The following is a 23,838-nucleotide window of genomic DNA, read 5'->3' as shown; positions in this document are numbered from 1 at the left end:
CGCCAAGAGTGATCGGGTTGGGGGGGGCTCAATGAGACTGATTGTGTGAGGGATCACCAAGAGTGATCAGGTGAGGAATCACCCAGGATGATCAGAAGAGTGATCATTGGTTGCCTGAATCTCCCTGTCCTGATTGCTCATTGGTTGGAGAGCAGGTAACTCCAGACCAGGTTTCGAAACTTGGAACCTTCCATGTTCGGTATTGCCATTGTTACAAAGTGAACAATTGCTCTTTTCAAAATAATGTAATTGGGTTTTGTATTTATATTTCTTTGAAATCAACCGGTTTCTGTGTTTTTTTTTAAACTGAAGTGCCCTGGTAACATGCCCAAACCAGTCCAGGAACATGAGAAGACTGAGAATGGAAGGATATTAGCTACAGCAGGAGATGAGGACAAGAGCCCTGAGGATGGGACTGAGCTGCTCCCTGTGTAAAATGCAGCTATAAGGACTGTTCAACCAAGCACCAGTGTGAGGAGGCAGTGGATATTGTGGTGATGCTGATGTTTTTGTGTTTTTGTGGGGTTTCTTCGAATTCAACATCACTTTGTCATAGTCAAAGACCAGAATGGGCATCCAGCAATGGACCTACTAATCCCAGCGTCAAAGATTTCTGCACAGCCTTCGAACAATTGACACAGGCAAGGTGCCTCAATAACCTCTTCACTGCAGTATCCCATGATAACATATTTTACAATCTGCTAACTCAGTGACAGAACATGGACGAAGCTGCTTCATCTACAGTACCTTTCTGATTTGACATAAAGACAAAATGTTTTCTGATCCCGAGCTCTTGCAATCAGATTGCTGCTTCCTCCTCAGTGCAGCAAAGTCACATTCTGTACCATTCCTCCTGTTAATCTCCAGTTGTGGGTCCCTGTCCTCAACTGCCTTAAAGCAGATCATTTTTCCCACACATCAGTGCCTGTAAAAGCTGAATTTCCACTTGCAAATTTGGTTGAAAGTATGGACAGTTTCTGACCCTTAGTTTTCTCTGCACTGGAGGCTCTATAACTAAGGCCATTGTCCCTTGTGTATAACTCCAAAGGTGCCTTTGCATCTCTCCCTGATGGTTCTTATGGAACAATGTATATTTTGATAAGTGTACAGGTGTGATTTAAGCATGATGACTTTGTAAAAATGAATAAAATGAATAACTGACTGTCATTTAATGAAGTCAAGTTATCTCCTTGAATGCAAGCTAGTGTTTATATGAGGGAGGGTCACTGAAAGCAATTGATCCAACTGAATGTCTTCATTACGCATCTGTTCTAAGCTTTGTTAGCGATTGTTTTTATAACGTTATCTCTTCTCTTCATTTTTCTCTCTTTCCTCTGACTTTTGTTAACATTCAGTTCCATAAAACAATATTTAAACAATGCCTTTCAGGAGCTTAGGATGTTCCAAAGTGCTTTCCATCTCCTTTCAAAGTCTAATCACCATTGTTTTTTTTCCTTTATTCATTCATGGGATGAGGGTGTCACTTTTAGACAGCATTTATTGCCCATCCCTGATTGTCCAGAGAGCAGTTGAGAGTCAACCACATTGCTGTGGGTCAGGAGTCACATGTAGGCCAGACCAGGTAAGGATGGCAGTTTCCTTCCCTAAAGGACATTAGTGAACCAGAGGGGTTGTTCCAACAATCAGCAACAGATTCATAGTTATCACTAGATTCCTAATTCCAGATTTTTTTAGTTAAATTCAAATTTCACCATCTGCTGTCACAGGATTCGAATCCAGAATGTTATCTTGAACTCTGGATTAACAGTCCAGCGATAATACACTAGGCCATTACCTCCCCAATCTAAATGCAGGGAAATGCAGAAGCGAACCGTGTACTGCAAGATTCCACAAAGAATTATAAGATACATTCAAAAGAAATACTTTAATATAGCACCACTTGTGACCACTAGATTTCTCAAAGCATCTTACAGTCAATGAAGTGTAGTCATTGTAATCTAGGAAAGATGGCAATCAATTTGTGCACAGCAAACTCCCACAAACAGCAATTTGATAATGACCAAAGCAATCAGATTTTGTGATATTAATTTAGGAATAAATATTGGCTAGGGAATCAGGAAATAACTCCATCCAATCCTTCTTGAATAATGCCATGAGATTTCTTTACACCAACCTTGGAGGACAGGGAGGCCTCAGTTTAATATTTCTCCCAGAAGATGGATCATCACCATTTAATTTCCAATGCACTATTAAAAAAATGATTTAATGACATTACCACTGAGATGTAATGACGACTACTTTTTAAATCTGTGTTATAAACATAAAAACTTCTGAAATTGGGGGAAGTAGGTATTGGTGAGAAGCAATGCTTTTAACACTGGTGACTATCAAAAGGATGGAGTTAGTTGCAAACCTATTTAAATGAATGCAGCTAAAGTCATTTTTTGGGTGTCTTCCCATATTAAAGTGTTTAAACTAAATTTAATGCATGCTGTTTCTAGCAAGTAAAGTCTGGCAATGTTATGCAGTGTACAGCACCTTGGTATCCACTTGTTGCTCCAGGACATGAACTTACAACCTTTATCATTGCAAATTTCTCTGTCAATATTACCCATTCCATTTTGCCAAGTTAACAATCACAGTGTAGTTGCAGGCTCCAGCCACTAGCTGGTTCTATGGAGTGGGTCTCGATGTAAAAGGATCCCTTCTCATTGACTGACCATAGGCAATGATGCGGGCATTTTATAAATACCATTTTAAACGTTACTCCCAATGAGACACACAGAGTAGATGGTCCCGGGTAATAGCCTTTTGTCTGTGTTCAGTTAACCAGTCTCATCCTGTCAATATGTTTCAGTGACTGACCTCAGGGCATCTAATACAGGGAAGGAATGGGGTATTCCCAGTGGAAGGTTGAAATAGGCAATAATTGACACTCTTGATTGCTCATTTGTGAAAAAAAAGATTTCATGCATGGCGATTCGGTGAAGGCAGGACAGGATTCAATGATAACAGACCAGCCCTGGTTGGAACTGGTTGGCAGACCAAGAATGGCACTTGTCTACTTCCCAAAGGACAGCTGGCACTGATTGAGCTGTTAAAGGGTTTGAATTTCTGTTGCAATTATCAAGGTCCTGTGGCATCCCAAAGCACTTTACAACCTGTAAAGTTCTTTCGAAGTGCAGTCACTGGGGCAGTGAAATGCAGCAAGATCCCACAGAGAGCCAAGTGAATAATAACCTGCTTTAGTAGTGTTAGTTAAGTAATAAATCTTGTTTGGAACACTGAGAACTCTCCTCCTTTTCTCCAGAATGATACTTTAGGATCTTTTGTATTCACCTGATAGGGCCAGATGAAGCCAAGGTTAGAAAGGCACCTCTGGGGTGATAGTGCCTGACTGCTTGCATCCCTTTCACCTCTGCGCTTCGGTGTCCATTGAGAGGGAGCATGTAGCGCTCTGTACCTTTCCTTTAGAGACTGCTGGGCACCACAGGGGTTGGCAGCATTAACACCAATACTGACCTTGATATTTTACCAACATTTTTAATCACAAGTTTCCATTCTAGCTTTGTGAATTCTGTTGACCGTTTGATTTCACTTTTGTTACGATGCCCCACTGTTTAAGGTGATCAACTTATTTTAAAAGAGTAGAAAGGCAGTTCTGACAGTGCAGTACCCCAGGACTGCAAGTGTTTGCCTGGATTTGATGTCTGAACGTGGGTGTCAGCAACACACGAAGGTGCGAGAATTAACACATTCCCAACTGAGAATCACATATTTACTGAAGTGAAATACCGTGCCTGCTGCAAATTCTGAAATAAAGGCAGGAAGGAAAGGTTGGAATCACTCAGTAGGTCAGGTAGCATCTGTGGTAAAACAGAGAGAGAGAAAAAAAACGACCTTATTGGATCAAGCAGAACTGAATGACCCATCCCTGTTCTCTCTGCATTTGTCAAACCCTTTCAAATCTCGAATTTCCCAATTTGGGAATGAAACGTTAATTCTGAACCGTAAACCTAGAGAAGGATGGAGTGGGAGGTTGTGTGTGTGTGCGTGTGCGAGAGAGAGAGACTGTAGTGAGTCGTGTCAGGAATGCGACGCCTCCTCGGCCTCTCTGATTCCGCCTTCCGCCCAACAAGCCAGTCCTACCCGGATCGTGCTTGGGAATATCTCGGAGTTGAAGTCCAGGCCTCGCTCTCTCCCCAGACCCAATCCAAATCCACATCCTCACTGGGACTGAGTTTAGGGCAAACGCCAGTGTGACTGAGATGCGATCCGTTCAAAGACAGGGATCAGATCTTTCCGGCTGGGAAATCGGATGCCATGCAGAATGAAAGTGCGGCGGTATCTCTGGCTGTTCCTTCAGGCGATTCAGGTTTTTATTTCTGTTTGTGTGTCTCTGTGTCCGGAGGAGATTGTTGAAACCAGAGGCTATTGTTTTGTGTTTACAAGGGTTTAGGATTAATGAGAAGGGGAGGAGGATAGTGTTGAGGTTACAATGTAACTCTCCCGGTTAAGGTGCCTGAGTAACATTCTCTGCAGACACCGAGACCCCGGGAGTGCTGCGCTATCTCAGTGCAACAGCGAGAGTTTGCAACGTGGGGCCCTGAGCTCCGAGCACGGAAAACGGGATGACTCTCTGTCCTTGGCTGCAGGCCTTTTCGGGATGGCCCAGCACAGCTCAGAAGTGACCCCTACTCCAACAGTGCAAATAGTCAGAGTTCAGTTTCAGTGACAACAGAAAAATGTAATCACTGTGCTCTCAAACCCAGCAGTGATATACATTTGAGAGGGTGCAATCGCTGGGCAATGATATACAATTGTTAATCAATGACCTTCATAATTTTTGATGTTCCTACCCCTTGATGTAGCTGTGCGTCAATGTAATCTCTAAACCCATTTAACAAAACCTGATTCAGATTAATCTTGAAATGGAGACCGGAGGTGTATCTAAATTTCAAGGAAAAGGGGACTGTTGGTTTCAGTCATGTTGACACTCAGGCGGCTGCGAGATGGGAAAGATTTTTATTTATGAAGCATCTTTCACAATCTCAGAGTGTCCCAAAGCAGTTTACTGGCAATTAAAAGAACTGTTGTAATGACTAATGTGACTTAGGAAATGCACACTTCTGTTTGGACACATCAGACGCAAATACGTGACCATATACATCTGAGTTGGATCAATGATGAATATTGGCTGCAACACTGGGGAGAATGCTGGTAATGCGGGAAGCTGGTTTACTTGAAAAAATAAATTGAGTATTATTTGAGTGAATTCACTTTGAGTTCAAAGGAGTGAATAAGGAATGCATCCAGAGCACAAACTATGTGGTTGTTTGGATACTGGAGATTGGTGAAGCAGGTTAGCAATGATTACATGGGACATGAATGTAGGTTCAATTCATGATTATCAGCACATTATCCAAAGTAATGGTGAATAACTTCTCCCTATGTGTAGGAGAAACACTTAAATAACATGCTTCACTGTGCAGCCTATTGGCCAGATTATGGTGGGAGAGTTGACATAGCACTTTACAATGGTCAGTTGATAGAAACATCTGACCCAAAAAGAATTGACGATAATAATTGCTTATGGACAGGAATCAGCTGGTGTACACAAGATTTTAGCATTTTATATATTATATATAATACTCACACATTATACACATTATATAATCACTCATTAAGCTCCTGTGCACACAGTCAGTATGACTGTGCAGTTTGTTGAATAGGGTTTTCAGGATATTGTGAAAAAGCTAATGAATCTGATGTTATTTTCATGTTTTCTGTTCTTTTCATGAACCTCCTTCTTCAGTTTCTGCCACAACCCCTTATCTTTATATTACAAGCCTCACCGTTATCTTGGGCTGTTGTCCATTTGCCTACCTGCTATTCTGTTCAATCCTAGGCTGAATTTCAAATCCCCTCCTCTTCCCATTATTAGGACTGCCTGGTTCCACCTCAGCAACATTGTCCGTTGGTTTCCCACTCTGTGTGCCTGGTGCTGAAATGCTCACATATTTTTTGTCATTTCCAGAGTCTGCAGGAGTATGTTCAACTTTGTATGATAGTGTAACACGAGATACGGGATCAACCAACTGTTATACATCTCTTCCAGTTTTCCATTGTGGAAAATTAGAAGAAGAGGGAATTAAGAATGTTGATCAGTCATCATCACTTTTATGACATAATTGAAAGTTAAAATTACCCACTACTCTTCCACACTTACAAACTTTAAAAAAGTCATGCCCACATTGTATTCCCCAAAGACTCCCTTGCACGTTATTATAATTTTGAGTGCCCATGTCATTATGGTGTAGCTGAGCAGTTTTGGTAGATTCACTGCCAGCAATCCTCATCCTTGGTTTTAAATCTACATTTCTGATACCATGAGGAGAAGGATGCCTGCACAGTAGAAGATAGGCTCAATTTTGATGAACAGCAAAGGTTTATTACATGTTGCTAATGAGTGCGTTACTTTGGAGATATGTAGTGATCTCCTGCAAGACATCAGAGTCAGTTTAAGAGTACACATTACTGCTAGCTATGTGGACTTTGTACCATAACAATCACACCTTGACATATTAGAACGAGTTAGAACACTTTAGTTTACTCCTCCCAGGGACAATCTGAGCAGAGCTTATCTGATAATGTCAGTTAACCACTTTGGGTACTAACTGCCTTACACAATACCCATCATCTCTCCTTCTGTTCTTGCTGATGTTAAGTGGCTCTCCTGACTCTTTATACAATACACTGAGAATCTTCAGTCTACATCCCAACATTCCATTTGTCTGAAGTAAGCCTCTTTGGTGTGTCCATTCCCTTCATCTTATCTGCAGGTGGCAGGGCCTTCATCTCAGGGTTCTACACCTGGAATTCTAACTCGAAATGGTTACGTTCTCATTTGAGAACCTGTCCAAAACCTGTCCCTTTAACCAAGTTTGTGCACAATGCATTTAGCACTGCTTTCCTGGCTCATTGCCTTTTTGACCAGGCACTGCTGCCTGACAAAGCCATGCACGCTGGATTGATTCTGTGCACGGGTGACTGTCTGAAAGCCCACAGTGTAAGTGCCAAGGCTTTTTTTTTAATGTTACAAACATTATATAAGTGGATGGTATTGTCGCTGGGCAATGCAAACAGATGCAAGTGTTCCTAAGAGTAGATCACGATGGACCATCTTCTGAGGCCCTAAATGCATTATTGTTTTGGCTGTCCGAAGTGTCAAATGAATCTAGGAATTCAGCATTCACAAGGGTGTGAATCCCATGTCCTACCAGAGCTGGGGCAGTTATGCAGCACCAATCAATAGCTTCTGCTCAGTACTGAAAGGGGTATGATTAATAGCAGCACTTATTCACTGCAAGTTGCATCTCAATTTCCATAATGCTAAGAGTTAGGATGGTCAAATAAAATGTAGCAAATGTGAAGTGTTAATAAGTGTGTGCCCGCACACACTTTTCGAAACAAAACCTAACATTTCCCACCCTCCTTCAGAATTCTGTAATTTTGGAAATGCAAAACACAGACTTTTGTGTTGATCAGTCTTGTCCTAGTGTATGAGTAATGGAATGCAACAGCGAGACACCAACAGCTCAAGTATTTTAAGCTCCCATCCCACTGCATTCTCGGTGTAACTCCTTATTTTAGCATGCCTTAGGTGAGCTATACTTCAGCTTCCACCTTGAGTTGTAGACTATACCCTACTGCACTTGTAAAACTCATGGTGTTCCATGTCATAAAAATGTAATGTAGCTCACTGTAAAACAAAGGCTCTGCCTGGAGGTCTGTCTTGTGAACTGCATTCAGGTGGGTTTATTTTTCAAAGTTTTCCTGGCATTGTGTCAACTTCCATGAAACTACTTGTCAGCTATTGCCAATTTTCTAATTGCCTACATTCCTCTTGTTCATATCTTGAGACCAGCATGCTCTCCCATGTCCCTGTGTCCACTGGATGTTGATTGCTTTCAGCTCCCATCCTCAGTGGCAAACTTGTTGCAAATATCCTGGTTCCACACCCATCCACCACATGGTATTCAATTATCATTTTGTATTGCGCATGATGAGTTATTATCTTCTCCATTGATGTAATTGTTTTGACTAAATTGAAGATGCCTTTACCTCTGAGTCAGCAAGTCGTGAGCTAAGTCATGCTGTAGAGATTTGACTGCATTATGGAGGCTGATAAATCACTTCAGTGATGAGGGAGCTGGACATTGTCAGAGGCACTGCCTTTTGGATGAATCATTAAACTGAATCATTAAAGTTCCTCTTTCAGTTTTATGTGAAAGATTCCATGACAGTATTCTGAGGAAGAACATGATCTCCACTGTCTTAGCCAACATCCTCCTGCATTTATCCCTCAACCAGTATTATTACTAAAACAGTTAGCTGATCATCCAGTTTATTGCTGTTTGTCAAATACATACAACTTGACTGCAGCGTTTATTACATTTCTACAGCAAATGCATTTCAGAACACTTTTTATTGTGTGAGAGATGCATTGAGACATTCTGAAAGCTGCTGCATAAATGCAAGTTCAGTCATGCCAGCTATGTTAATTTGTGAAATGTGAGCTAATGTCGATGAACCTATTGTGCAATAGGGTGTAGTAACCATGCTGTTTAATAAGGGAGCATTAATTAGGATAAAGCACTAATGTTAGTCAGCTATCTGGTAAGACATGTCCATGGTGGAAGTGGGTCTGTGTTGGACTGGAGCCATCACCCTGATGACTTGTCACAAGCCTAGCTTGATGGGGATGGGGTTCGATCATGGAACAGCGAGGGAGATGAGGAGGGGAAATCTATATAATAAATATTCATTTGTATTTCAGGTGTCCCCTAGTAACTGGCTGCGAAACTTCTTTCAGAAGTCTCTCTCGACCCAAAACAAGAGCCAGTTTGTTGTTACCCCTCCCTCATCACTGCTATCTTACCACTTCTGCGAATCAGTCCTTCTGGTCTAAGCCACTGTGCTTCATGTTGCACCTCTCAGATGACCACTTGGCGTCAACTGTCCCGTCACAAGTCAACGCCACCCGTTTATTAGGAATAGGATTGTGAGACAATAGTATACAAGCCAAGTTTATGAACCCCATTCTCCTGAATTAATCTGTTAGGGCTCTACTGACCGTGTGTTGGTTCCTGTCCAAGGTCCTGAGGCAGGCGACCTCAAACCTGAGCACTGCACTTGTGTGAGCTCTGACCCAGGCTCTGTACAAATGCATATTCGGTTGATTTTGTATCTCAGCTCTCCTGAGGTAAATTAGGTGGCCTTTTACCAGTGTTGGGGAGATGGTGTACAGCCTCTTGCCCTTAGAATATTTGAGGCCTTTATGTGCCCAATGAAGTGGTGGCTTGGCACCACTGTCACATATACTCCAGGAATATGCTAATGGTCCCATTGTGGGCTTAGGGTGTGGTGGGGGAGAAGAGACATTCCTGATCTTGGCTCACAGAGACCCCCAGCCCCATAAAGGGTTACCCCCTGAGTAGCACACATCTCTGGGCGTGTGGAAAGGACGTAGCAGAAGGTGCTCAGGCCCTAAATGTATTGAACTCACTATTGAGCCCTGAAGATTACTGGATCCCCAAATGGAAAATGAGATGCTGTTCATCCAGCTTGCGCTGAGCTTCACTGGAGCACAACAGCAAGCCGGAGAAAGTGATGTTGGCCGGGGAACACGTTGGTGTGTTGAAGTGGCAGGCAACTGGAACGTCAGTGTCATTTTTGTGGACAGAACAAAGGTGTTCTGTAAAACGGTTGCCCAATTCGCACTTCATCTCTCCAATGTAGAGGAGACCACAGTGTGAGGAGCGAATACAGTAGACTAGGTTGACTGAAGTGCAGATAAAGCACTGCTTCATTCAGAAGGTGTGTCTGGGGCCTTGGATGATGACAAGGGAGGAAGTAAACAGGCAGGTGCTACACCTTCTGTGATGCCAGATGAAGGTGCCGATGTGGAGAGGTATTGGGAGCGGAGGAGGAGTGGGCTAGAGTGTCCTGGAGACAACAGTTCCTGCAGAAGGCTGATGAAGGAGGGGAGGGGAATATGCGTCTGGTCATGGCATCCCACCACACTCAGATAAATAGTGGCTTATTATCCTTTGGATGTGGAGGCTGCTGGGGGTGAAGTGAGGATCGGGGAACGCTATCGCTGTTAATGGAGGGCGGAGAGTGCAAGATGGGTCAGACTTGTCTAAAGGCCCTGTTGATCATGGCGGTGGGGAATCCTCAGCTGAAGCAAATGGTGGACATTTCTGAGGCCCCCTTCCCACCCAATGGAAGGTGGCATCATCAGAACAGATATCATGGAGATGGAGAAACTGGGAGAAATGGGATGGAGTCCTTACAGGAAGCAGGATGTGGGGATGTATAGTCCAGGTAACTGGGAGTCAGTGGGTTTGTGATTGATATTGATGGCCAGCCTATCCCCAGAAATGGAAACACAGACATCAAGGAAGAGAAGGGATGAGTCGGAGGTGCACCAAGTGAATGTGAGAGTAGGGTGGAAATTGGAATTGGATAAACTTCTCCAGTTCATATAGCAGATATACTGGAAAAAGAGTTGTGGGTGTGGGCCTGAGTATGATTGGAACAAAGAATGTGCCATGTACCCCACACAGAGACAGACATAGCTAGGGCCCATGCAGGTACCCATGGCCACCCCTCTGACCTGAAGAAAGTGAAAGGAGTGAAAGGAGAAGTTGTTCAAAGTGAGGATGAGCTTGTTAAAAGTTCTCTATCTTCAGGCACTGTCCCTTTAGTTTTCTCATCGCCACCTTCTCTAAAATTTTTGACACAGTCAACCTATGATTCTCCTTCAAGATAACTCGTCCAGTGCCTAATTCAGTGACGCTGCCCTTGCTTCATTATATCAGTTTGTCGTCATGATTTCTCTTCTCAACTCTGCAGTGTCTCTCTGGAGAACTCCAAGGTTCCCATGATCTTATGAGGTTGCCCAGTATATCCATACAAGTGGGGTCAATGTTCATGTCCTTTATACCCAACTCTGGCTCTCACCGTTACCTCTCTCGATCTATCTGTTATCTCCATGCTGTCAGAATGCTTGTCGACATGCAGCCTTGAAAAATCAGCACTTTGTCCAGTTAAAAGTCGGGAGGGGTCCAAAACCACTGTCTTTGGTGAAGTGACCCTCTTGCACACGGTTGATATTAGTTGATACTGTATGTATAAACATTCAGATCCTGTGCAGGAGCATTAGCAGTTCTGAAAGTCTCTAACTTCCTTCTGATATGAGTGTGTAACCACTGCAAGATCAGGCTATGAGATAAGTACTCACTTGCAAAATCCACTTCTCCCACTGATATATTCACCTTGAGGGAAGCAACCGCAGCACTGATCATCAGTACATTATGTGAAATGTTTAGGTTTGGAGATGAGCTTCAGGAGAAATTGGAACACACTGGCATGTTCAGTAACAAGAAGTAACACAAAGCAGCACAGAAACATCCTCATTACTTTTCTTGTGGGAAGCTGGGGTTAGCCATGGTGATGAGCCGCATGGCTGTGGGTGGGTTGCTGTAGAAACAATATACACAAGAACTGTTCCTCTTCCCCAACTATTGCAAATGTTAATATGTATCAAATATTAAATGCTGGAGGGGCACAGAGTCTTGATGCCTCACAGGTTTGATTCAGGTGACTGTCTGTGTTGAGTTTGCACATTCTCCCTGTGTCTGCGTGGGTTTCCTCCGGGTGCTCCGGTTTCCTCCCACAGTTAAAGGATGTGCAGGTCAGGGTCAATTGGCCCATGCTAAAAATTGCTCTGTAGTGCCCAAGGATGTGCAGGCTAGGTGGGTTTGCCGTGGGAAAATCTCCATCTGGGGTTACCGGGATGGGTTGAGTCTGGGTGAGATGCTGTTTGGAGTGTCACTGCAGACCCATTGGGCTGAATGGTCTCTTTCTGTGGGGATTCTGTGATTGAAATTAGAAGAGTAAGAGGTGGCTTGATTGATATGTGACCCAAGACAGATCTTGACAGAGTGCATGTGGAGAGGATGTTTCCTGTTGTGGGAGATTCTGGGACAAGGGGTCACCTATTTAAGACAGAGATGAAGAGAAGTGTTTTCTTACAGAGGGTTGCAGGTCTTTGGAATTGTTTTTTTCTTTATTCATTCATGGGATGAGGGTGTCACTGACCAGGCAGCATTTATTGTCCATCCCTAATTGCTCAGAGGGAAGTTAAGAGTCAACCACATTGCTGTGGATCTGGAGTCACATGTAGGCCTGACCAGGTAAGGATGGCAGTTTCCTTCCATAGATTAGCAAAATAGATGGGTTTTTCCAACAATGGATTCATGGTCATCGTTAGATTCTTAATTCCAGATATTATTGAATTCAGATTCCACCACCTACCATTGTGGGATTTGAGCCTGGGTCCCCAGAATGTTATCTGGGTCTCTGGATTAACAGTCCAGCAATAATACCGCTAAGCCATCACCTCCCTGTCCGAAATGCTGCAGAAGCAGAATCTTTGCTTTTAAGTCAGAGGTGGATAGATTCTTAAAAAGCAGGTGGGTGAAAGGTTAATGTGGATTGGCAGGAAGATGGAGAGATAAGATCAGCCATTGCCTTATCGAATGGTGGAATATGCTTGGGGGCCTGAATGGCCTACTTGAGCTCCTAATTCATGTGTTTATAAATAATCTTTTAGCAAGAATTAATTGGCATAATCATTTAAAAAAAAAAGAAGGGGTCTAAATTTGACATTTTATTCATTCATGGGATGTGGGCCTCACTGGCTAGGCAGCATTTATTGCCCATTCCTAATTGCCCAAAGGGCAGTTAAGAGTCAACCACATTGGTGTGGGTCTGGAGTCACAGGTAGGCCAGTTTCCTTTCCTAAAGAACACTTATGAGGAAGGGTCACTCAACCCGAAACGTTAACTCTGATTTCTCTGCACAGATTCTGCCAGACCTGCTGAGCTGGCTCAGAAGCGTTTAGCATGGTTGCCTTCATTGCTCAGACCTTTGAGTAGAGGAGTTGGGACATTATGTTGAGGTTGTACAGGATGTGGAGGTGCCGCTGTTGGACTGGGGTGGACAAGGTCAAAAGTCACATGACACCAGGTTATAGTCCAACAGGTTTATTTGAAAACAAAGCTTTCAGAGCACAGCTCCTTCATCTAGTTGAAGTTGTATGGGTCATTAGTGAGGCTTCTTCTGGAGTACAGTGTGCGGTTCTGGTCACCCTGTTATAGGAAGGACATTATTAAGGTGGAGAGGGTTCAGAAGAGATATACTAGGATGTTGCTAGGAATGGAGGGTTTGAGTTAAAAGGAGAGGCTGGATAGGCTGGGACTTTTTTTCATTGGAGCGTAGGAGGTTGACAGGTGATCTTGTAGAGGTTTATAAAATTATGAGGGGCGTGGAGAAAGTGAATAGCAATGGTCTTTTCCGTAGGGTGAGGGAGATCAAAAGTAGAGGGCATATTTTTAAGGAGAAAGATGTAAAAAAGACATGAAGGAGCAACTTTTTTACACAGAAAATGATTCCTGTGTGAAACAAACTTCCAGAGGGAGTGTTGGATGCGGGTACAGTTACAACATTTAAAAGACATTTGGGTAAGTCTATGAATAAGAAATGTTTGGAGGGATAGGGGCCAAGCACAGGCAGGTGGGACTAGTTTAGTTTGGAATTATGGTTGGCATGGATTGGTTGGACCAAAGGGTCTGTTTCTATGCTGTATGAGTCTATAACTGTACTGGGTACATTGATGGCAATGAGAAAGCCATCACTCATCCACAAATGGCACTTTCCTGACACAACAGCGGTCTGACAGACTGGATGGCCTGCTGTGCACTGTATCTATTCTGCAATTCTGTGACATTGTTAGTTGATTGGAAGATTTTTTTGATCGTTGCTCAAATAGCCAGTTTTGATCTATTTCTGATTTCTTTACAGCTAAAAAAAAGTGTGTAAAGAAAATAACATCTGCATGTGATACAGTTCATTTCTCCTGTGATGTTTTTCTCCTGGATTTGCTTGTTCCATTGTCCAGGGAATTAATCTTTCATTCCCACAGAACACCGTGTAGAATGAGCAGTGCACTTATAATTTTGGTTCACTCTCTGTCTTTCTCTTTTCAGCTGTACCACTGTGAGTGTGCTACCAAATGTAACAATATCACACAGTACTCACTGTCGTCCCGCTGCTGTGCCAAATGTCCACCGGGTAAGTCTAGAATTGATGATAGAGAATACTGGGGCGGGTTGCTGGACAGAGAACTGGAATGTAAACTGGGCCACTGCTCGACATTTTGGGAACGGAATCAGGAAGCACACAGATCCATAAAAATCGAGAAAACTGTCCACTGAAGGGCTGGGGGCTTTCAACATAGGGATCAGAGCTTCCCAAAGTGGGAGGTTGGGACCCCAAGTGGGGTCATGAGCTGAACCTGTAGGGCTACAAACTCTGTGGTACTAGCAGAGCCCCAACCAAGTGTGTAACTCTTCTCCCTAACTCTGACCGGTCTTATTGATGGGTGGTGACAATTTTCAAGCCTTGAAATGGAGTCACAGAGGGAAAATGGTTGGGACTTGCTGATCCTGATCAGTAGAGCTGGATGTAGGTAGAGTGATGCTGAGTTAAGGTTCTAATAGAACAACCTAGGAGGCTGAATGGCCCCGTCCTCTTCCTTTAGCTAAGCAGATTGCCGTGCATTTATATGAGATTATTTTCTAAGGTTAGTTCAGTGTTCTAGAGATTGATTTTGACAATTATTGTTCATTCAGTGGAAAAGTACGGATCAATGGCGTTGCATAAGAGCCAAGTTATTGGTTGGTTCATCCATTATATATCATACTTCAGGGAGTTCCAGGATGAGTAGTTGGTTGGTGTCTGAACGGGTAGAACTGATCTGAGTGTTCAGATGACAAAGTAAGAACTAAATTTGAGGAACGTGACATGGTGATACCAAGCTCAGGACAACTTTGAGCTATAGAGTGGGACCAGGTTCAGGCTTGATAATCCGTCCTGAGCATTGCATTGTGCTGGGAGATTAGTGAATCCACAGTTCAGGTGTGATAACCTTCATAGCAAGTTAACCTGTCAACAGTCATAGCCTGGATTCAAGGCCCCACTTGATTGCTAAACCCTAACTTTGGAAAGCTCTGATCTACATCTTGAAAGTCCTAGTCCTTGAGGGAACAGTATTCTTGAGTTTTGTTGGTTTGAGTGTGAAGACCTGCTTCCTGATTCCATTCCCAAATGGCCCAATGTACACGTGAAGAAGAGAGTTGTCTCAGGTACTTAAAAACTAATGGTATCTTTAGCACTCTCAGGGCAGGAGGCAGGAAGGGGCAGAAATCTAAGAATAAATTAAAAGCAGATTGAGTTGGGTGAGTGAGCAGCTGAGCTGAGGAGGTCAGGAAGTTCCTAGATTCCATTTCTGGGTCAGTTGCTGACCTGCACTGACTTTACTTTGTCTCAGTTGAGGTTGTGATAGGTTGCCAGTAGTGATCTCTGGGTTAGGGGGTATCAGATTGGCCATGGTTCCAGTGCTTGTTTCCAATGTTGGAAAGTATATGTATCGTCAGGCTGATATTTTGTCACCCTCCCTTCGGGTTTACTGTTTTTATTTTCTGCATCCTCCACTCTCTTCCCTCCAAACTGATGGGATCATTTCTCGTTATCATGGTGTACTGTCTAGTCAATGTTCTGTCCATTCTTACCATCTTCAGACATCTCAAAGCTCACTTTTTTTTTTGCTGAAGTTTCCAGCCACCCCATCCCCATTAGTCTTCAGCTGTGGCCCAGTGGGGAGTATCCTTGCCTCTAAATCAGATGTTTGTGACTTCATGTCTCACTTAAGCACAGAACTGTGCTGGCATCTTTGTACAATACAGTGCTACCCTGTCAAAGGAGCATATTTCAGAAGTGACATTAAAGTTTTCTGAGGTGACTCTCTCATGTAGATGGAAAGGTTAGCCAACACCATCATTAAGAAGAACTGAGCAGTATTCTAGCTTTTGTTTTGTCACTCAATAATCAACACAAATTATCTTGTGCCTTGCTGTAAAAGGACACATGTTGTCAAAGCTTTTGATGTTGCACTGATCAGGACAATTTGCAAAAAGAAAATACCAATTCACTGGGAAAATCAACATTTATATTGAAGAGTGGAGAATGCTGCTTAGTTGGCAAGTGCAGTCTGATTGGTGGAGATGTTGCTCTGGAGAATGCACAGTCAATGATGATTGACAGTTAACTGACAGGCTTTGTTTAAATTTCAATTCAGACAGGTTGACTTTGATTGTTCAGGGCTTTGCCTTGAAAAATGGAACAGTGAGAGACTATTTAGTTCAGTTGAAACAGACGCAGTGTTTCTTACAATATATCAATGTCTTCTTTCCACACTCTTCCATTTGGGGCACCTTGAGGAAGATGCAATTTAAATGCAAATTCTTTCTTCCCATGGCATAACAGTTTAATCCTTTGTCTCTTTCTGTTACCTTTCCACTCTTCTATAAAGTGATTTTGAATATTTTCTATATAGGTTGAAATTGCCACAGAATTAATATCGAAAAACCTGCTGAGAGGTTTATTTCTAAATAAATGACCAAAGATTTGTTTGCATCAGACAGTGTCAAAATCCATTCAGATCTGTGGAAAAGATTTGAGCAAGATCTGAGAGTTGCCTTCCTTGTGCAATAACTTTGTATTTGTGGTATTTATCTTGCAGGTACCTTTTTGAGCAGTAAATGCACGATACAGAAAGACACTGAATGCAGCCCCTGTGAAGAGGGACTGTATCAGTCAAAGTGGAACTTGGCTGATCATTGCCAGAGGCATACGTACTGTGATCCAAGTAGGTTCAAATAGTTTTCCCTAGTTTTCTTTTTACTTACATTTCTGGTATGGTTTTACTGATGTGCGCGCGTGTGTGCTTCTGTGTATATGCACATGTGTATGCATACATTTCTGTGTCTGTGTGCGTGCCTGTGTGTGTGTAGTCGTGCTCCTGTACTTGTGTGCCACTGTATTTGCATTGTGTATGTGCACATTCCTGTTAATGTGGGTGTCTGCATAGGTGCATGTGTCTTTGTGTGTGTATGTTCCATTTCAGTGCAAGCAAGTCAAACCAAATCAGTCTCACTAGCACTGAATTTGCAAAAAATGTCCATTTGTTCCTAACCAGACTTTACAAATGACAGACGTTGGATACCAAGTTTATAACTTATACAAAAGTTAACAATTTATTATTAATAATGTAACTTTAGCGGAACACAGATAAGTAACAAGTTAATCTAATTAATATCTATGATTTAAAGTGCATTTTTTAAAATCATAAATCTCACTCACACACCGATAAACAGATAGACACAGTTAAGGGATAACTTAGAAAGAAAATAAAAGAATTGTTTAATTTGCCAAATCAATAAACAGTTTCCAATGAAGGATATAGGCCTTCATGAAAACTTTGGATGATGGGTTGTTCACAGGCAAGGAGAACTGTATAACAATGTAAGAACTAGACATAGGAAGAGAAAAGGATGAGACTCTTGAGGAGAGAATATAGGAAGTTAGGCAGGAATTTAAAAATTATGTCCTTGAGGGTAGTAATATCTGGATTACTCCCGTTGCCACGAACTAGTGAGGGTAGGAATAGGACGATAGAGCGGATGAATACGTGGCTGAGGAGCTGGTGCATGAGGGAAGGATTGACATTTTTGAATTGTTGGAATCTCTTCTGCAGTAGAAATGACCTGTATAAGAAGGACAGATTGCACTGAATTGGAAGGGGACTAATATACAGGCGGGGAGATTTGCTTGGGAGGATTTAAATTAGTAAGGGCGGGGGATGGGACCCAGGGAGATAGTGAGGAAAGAGTTAAGTCTGAGACCGGTACAGCTGGGGAAAAAGAGCAAGTCAAACAGTCCGGGTAGGCAGGAAGAAAGCAGAGAACGATGTAGGACTGATAAATTAAACTGCATTTATTTCAGTGCGAGAGGCCTAACAGGTAAAGCAGATGAAGTCAGGGCATGGTTACGAACATGGGACTGAGAATATCATAGCAATTACAGAGTCGTGGCTCAGGGATGGACAGAACTGGCAGCTTAATGGTATAGATGCTAAGAGAAGGATAGAAAGTGGGGAGGGCAAGAGAGCAGGGGGAGTGGCGTTTATGATTAGGGATAACATTATGGCTGTATTTAGGGCGGATATTCCCAGAAATACATCCAGGAAAGTTATTTGGGTGTAACTGAGAAATAAGAAATGGATGATGACCTTATTGGGATTGTACTACAGATCCCTCAATAGTCAGTGGGAAATTGAGAAACAAAAATGTAAGGAGATCTCGGATATCTGTAAGAATAATATGGTGGTTATGGTAGGGGATTTTGACTTTCCAAACATAGACTGGGACTGCCATCGTGTCAAAGGCTTGGATTGAGAGGAATTTGTCAAGTGTGCACAAGAAAATTTTCTGATTCAGTATGTGGATGTACCTGCTAGAGAAGGTGCAAAACTTGACCTACTCTTGGGAAATAAGGCGGGGCAGGTGACTGAGGTGTCAGTGGGAGAGCACTTTGGGGTCAACGACCATAATTCTATTAGTTTTAAAATAGTGATGGAAAAGGATAGACCAGATCTAAAAGTTAAAGTTCTAAATTGGAGGAAGGCCAATTTTGACGGTATTAGGCAAGAACATTCAGATGTTGATTGGATGTTCGCAGGCAAAGGGACTGCTGGAAATCGGGACGCCTTCAAAAATGAGATAACGAGAGTCCAGGGACAGTATGTTCCTGTAAGGGTGAAGGGCAAGGTTGGTAGGTGTAGGGAATGTTGGATGACTAGAGAAGTTGAGGTTTTGGTCAAGATAAAGAAGGAAGCATATGTCAGGCATAGACAACGGACATTGAGTGAAAGCTTTGAGCAGTATAAAGGCAGTAGGAGTATACATAAGAGGGATATCAGCAGGGCAAAAAGGGGACATGAGATAGCTTTGGCAAATAGGGTTAAGGTGACCTCAAAGGTTCCTTATGGTAGACTGGTTAGCAAGGTTAGATCACATGGAATACAGGGAGAACTAGCCATTTGGATAAAGAACTGGCTCAAAGGTAGAGGACAGAGGGTGGTGGTGGATGGTAGATTTTCAGACTGGAGGCCTGTGACCAGCGGTGTGCCACAAGGTTCTGTGCTAGGTATACGACTTTTCATCATTTATATAAATGATTTGGATGTGAACATAGCGGGTATAGTTAGTAACTTTGCAAATGACACCAAAATTGGAGGTGTAGTGGACAGTGAAGAAGGTTACCTCAGAGTACAGTGGGAGCTTGATCAGATGGGCCAATGGGCTGAGGAGTGGCAGATGGAGTTTAATTTAGATAAATGTGAGGTGCTCCATTTTGGTAAGGCAAATCAGGGCAGGACTTATACATTTGATGGTCAGGTCCAGGGGAGTGTTGCCGAACAAAGAGACCTTGGGGTGCAGGTTTATAGTTCCTTGAAAGTAGAGTCGCAGGTAGACAGGATGGTGAACAAGGCATTTGGTACGCTTGCCTTTATTAGTCAGCGCATTCAGTATAGGAGTTGGGAGGTCATGTTGCAGCTGTACAGGACATTAGTTAGGCTACTTTTGGAATACTGCATGCAATTCTGGTCTCCCCGCTATAGGAAGGATGTTGTGAAACTTGGAAGGGTTCAGAAAAGATTTACAAGGATGTTGCCAGGGCTGGAGGGTTTGAACTAAAGGGAAAGGCTGAATAAGCTGGGGTGGAGTGTCGGACACTGAGGGATTACCTAATAGAGGTTTATAAAATCATGAGGGGCATGGATCGGGTGAATAAACAAGGTCTTTTCCACAGGGTGGGGGAGTTCAAAACTGGAGGGCATAGATTTAAGGTGAGAGGGGAAAGATTTAAAGGGGACCTGAGGGGCAACTTTTTCATGTAGAGATTGGTGCGTGTATGGAATGAGCTGCCAGAAGAAGGGATGGAGGTTGGTACAATTACAACATTTAAAAGGCATCTGGATGGGCCCATGAATAGGAATGGTTTAGAGAGATGTGGGCCAAATACTGGCAAATGGGACTAGATTAATTGAGATATCTGGTTGGCATGGACAAGTTGGACGGAAGGGTCTGTTTCAGTGTTGTACATCTCTATGACTCTGTAACTAGAAGCAGGAGTAGGCAGTTCACCCCCTTGAGCCTGCTCTGCCATTCAGTATGATCATGGCTGATCTCATCTTGACCTCAACTCCACTTTCCTGCCTGCTCTCTATAACCCTTCAACCCATTACTATTTAAAAATTTGTTTATCTCCTTAAAATTTATTCCATGTTCTGGCATCCATTGCACTCTACAGATTCATGGCCATTTTAGAGAAGTAATTTTTCCTCATCTTTATTTTAAACCTGTTACCCCTTACCTTAATATGACCTCTTGTTCCAGATTGTCCTACGTGAAGAAACATCCTCTCTTCATCTACTTTGTCAATCCCCTTTAGCATCTTGTATACCTCAGTTAGATATCCTCTTATTCTTCTAAACTTCAGACAGTATAGGCCTAAACTGCTCAATCTCTTTTCATAAAACAAGCTCCTCATCTCTGGAATCAATCTAGTGAATGCCTTCTGAACTGCCTCCAATGCAACTACATCCCTCTCGAGTAAGAGGACTAAAATTGTACATAATACTTCAGCTTGATTTCAATGCCGGTAGTTAATACAAACAGTTTCAGCAGTTATCTAGAAATATTTGTACTTATTTCTTACAAACTAGACTCTCTTCACAGAACACTCAATAAATCGATAACCAGATAGAAAACTAGAAAGGTCAAAACACAGCAGTCACCTCTAGAAGTTTTCAAATAATCACTCTCCTGCTAAAAATAAATCAGAATCAGTTCTCTCTTTCCTTTTATCCTTGTAAATCAACATTCTTTATGGTTGACTGGTTAACACCAGTTCTCCCTTGATTGGCAAGTTCGACATTGAACTGCTGCCAGCCTGGAGTGTAGAGACAGCTCAGTGCCAATTTGTCCACGGTGCCCTTAGCACAGTAATTAGGTTGCAACATCTTCTAGGCTGGTTCCTAACTGCAAACATCTGTCTTTGTTCTCTTCCCCTTTAAAACAAACCTGCTGTTCAAAGTTCAACTCTTAACTTGAACTTACAGTTCCAAACCAAAAAGAAAAGAGAAAAGTAAAGCCACTGAGGACTTCTGTATTATGTGCACATGTTCCTCTGTGTGTATGCCTGTGTATGTGTACTTGTGTATGCATCTGGTCCTCTGTGTGCTTGTGTGTGTGTGTGTGTGTGTGTGTGTGTGCATGTATGTTCCTATGTGTGTGTGCCTGTGTATGTGCTTGTGTGTATTCATATGTTCCTCAGTGTGTGTGCACCTGTGTATGTGCATGTGTGTTTGTGTATGTGCACGTGTGTTTGTTTCTGTTCCCCTGTGTGTGTATGTGCATGTGTGTATGTTTCTTTGTGTCTGTGCACCAATGCATGCATATGTTTCTGTGTGTGTAAGTTCATGTGTATCATGTTTCTGTGTGTACATGCCTGTGAATGTGCACATGTTCCTGTGTGCATGTGTTTGTTCCTGTGTGTGCCTGTGTGTGTTCCTGCATGTGTGTCTGTGATCCTAATGCCTGAGCCAGCTTTATGGCCTGATTCAATTGTGCTGCACACAAAATGGACAGTATTTCCTCTCAAACACAATTGACTGTGAGTAAATATAAAACTGTTCTTTGGGGGAAGGGAGGAAGGAAGTGAGATTGTGGCCAAATTAAATCCCCAATAGAATGTGGAGAGCTTTGTATTTGAAGTGGATGTTATATTATGAGAATGCAAATTCAGCATTCTGTTGGAATACTAAATAAGAGGAATATTTCTTCCTCCACAGCTACTGAAACAAGAAATTGTCAGAATTATTTTATCTGTCATTTAAAATATACCATTGCTTCCCAATGAGACACTGTCTGAATAAAAAAATATTACCTTAGCCCTACTGGGGTCAAGATAAAACAATGGCCTGCGCTGATTAGGTCAGGTTTGGGCTTTTTCATGACAGGGCCTGCAATTTAACAGTTTCCCAAAGCGTGTTCACTTCATAAAAGAGTGCACTGCTTGATTTACGGGAAGTGTTGAAGTCAAACCATGAGCCAGATTCGAAACAGGATGGAAATCTTAAAAAAAAAACGCAGGCACACAGTCCCTGTCTCTGTCCCTGAGTGCACAGTCTTATCACTGTTACCAAGAGGGAGGGCTCTGCAATCACGAACATTCTTACAATCTGCCTTTTCCGATCTTCAGATGGAGGATTTGTGACCGAGTCTCCTGGCAACACCTTGACCGATGCTGTGTGTTTGTGTGCAATAGGGAAGCACTGTATCAATGAGGACTGTGAAATGTGTGTGGAGGACAAGATTTGTGAGCCTGGCTCTGGAGTAGCTAAACCAGGTAAAAACATAACCATCTATAAACAGCTCTGACTTATAACGTATAGTTTGAGGTATTATTACTGTCATTGTCATTTACTGACATGCTCATGTGGTTTGTTTGCCAGCGGATCGTAAACACAGGGACACAGAGTGTGAGGAATGCAGGAGTGGTTATTACTCAAATGTCTCGTCATCTGTAGAGCTGTGTTGGAAATGGACAAAGTAAGTAACCCAGGTTAACTGGGAGGAGTGGGAAACTTTAGGTTGAATGGGGTGGGACAATATCCATGTGTTAAATGGACAGAGTTTTAAACTGCCTACAGGTCACATCGTACCTGTATCCATGCTGAACCATTCTTTGACTCTCTTGTTTGATTGCCTTGTCTCGAGCAATATCTTTACCCTGTTCCATGTTGATTGTTCTTCCTAAGTCCCAACTTTTGTTTTGTCAGGTCTAAGGGGCTCAGACCTGGCACAAAACTGATTTAACCATCCAACACTCAGTCTGGCTAGATCACGTTAAGCACCTATAGGTCACTCCCTCTGACAAAATTGCTCAAAATCCTGGAATTACTCTGGAGAGGAATTAGTTCTCTGCCTTTTTTTCCCTCCTCTCCAAACAGTCTGTTTAACTCCGCCCAGACATTCTCAGTAAGATGTGCATATATAATACATCACTTGTTAACCTCAAACTGTTGCTGTTCCGGTGGTGAATGTATTCTGATTATACTGTTAGAGAGCGGTCAGGAGTCACGTGACACCAGGTTATAGTCCAATACGTTTATTTGAGATCACAAGCTTTCGGAGCGCTGCCCCTTCGTCAGGTGCAGTTACGAAGGGGCAGTGTGTCGAAAGCTTGTGATTTCAGATAAACTTGTTGGACTACGATGTGGTATTGTGTGACGCCTGACCTTGCCCACCCCAGTCCAACACCAGCACCTCCATGTCATGGTTAGAGAGAAAGTTTCAGGACTATGATAAGAACAATATGTGATATTTTGTGACGTGGAGGGGATTTAGAAGTGGCGCTGTTTCCAAGTGGCCATTGTCCTTCACCCACTAAGTGACTATGTTGTGGGGTATGTAATTAGTCTGATCACGGCCTACAGTAAAAGTATAAAACGTAAGCCTAGCCTGTGAGGATTTTTTTGCCTCAAAAAAGGGCAGTTAAACAGGGGATGAGCTAGGATGGCTGGATCTAACTGGTGTCCATCTGATCAAATTGATGCCTTGAAACTCCAAATGTGTCCCTTGGTGTAGATTGGGATCAGTGAACAAAGTAAACGGGACATTTACTGTTTATCATTGGGACCTCTGATTATATACAGTCTTTGGTACTTTCTGTGCTCTGATTCTCTGACAATCAGTGTCCTTTTGCTTTTAGTTGTGGGTCACGAGGAGAGCTGAAACCAGGCAATGCAACGACTGATGTGAAATGTAAGTACCTCAAGCT

At 42.7% G+C, this 23,838-nt stretch overlaps 2 protein-coding genes across 4 annotated transcripts in view; both read left to right on the top strand.

Moving 5' to 3' along the window:
* LOC109918442 (tumor necrosis factor receptor superfamily member 5-like) overlaps positions 1-1,200 on the top strand; it is a 30,476-nt gene extending 29,276 nt beyond the window's left edge. The window contains exon 9 of the mRNA XM_048608108.1: positions 313-1,200. Within this exon, the coding sequence (XP_048464065.1) occupies positions 313-435 (123 nt within the window). The 3' untranslated portion in view covers positions 436-1,200. The remainder of the gene's footprint in view (positions 1-312) is intronic.
* A 2,688-nt stretch (positions 1,201-3,888) lies between these two features.
* The window catches only part of LOC109913577 (tumor necrosis factor receptor superfamily member 5-like), a 36,220-nt gene continuing 16,270 nt past the window's right edge, over positions 3,889-23,838 (top strand). The window contains exons 1-6 of one of the 3 annotated variants that reach the window (XM_048608106.1): positions 3,889-4,336; positions 14,079-14,163; positions 16,673-16,798; positions 22,324-22,404; positions 22,511-22,607; positions 23,770-23,822. In XM_048608106.1, coding sequence (XP_048464063.1) covers positions 4,280-4,336; positions 14,079-14,163; positions 16,673-16,798; positions 22,324-22,404; positions 22,511-22,607; positions 23,770-23,822 — 499 coding nt within the window. In that variant the 5' untranslated portion in view covers positions 3,889-4,279. Of the gene's footprint in view, positions 4,337-14,078; positions 14,164-16,672; positions 16,799-22,257; positions 22,405-22,510; positions 22,608-23,769; positions 23,823-23,838 lie in introns of all 3 variants that reach the window. The other 2 variants (XM_048608107.1, XM_020513113.2) reach the window with 2 other exon arrangements.

Source organism: Rhincodon typus, chromosome 19, assembly GCF_021869965.1.
Source record: "Rhincodon typus isolate 14 chromosome 19, sRhiTyp1.1, whole genome shotgun sequence".
NCBI classification, from domain to species: Eukaryota; Metazoa; Chordata; class Chondrichthyes; order Orectolobiformes; family Rhincodontidae; genus Rhincodon; species Rhincodon typus.
This window is presented reverse-complemented; position numbering and strand designations above follow the sequence as displayed.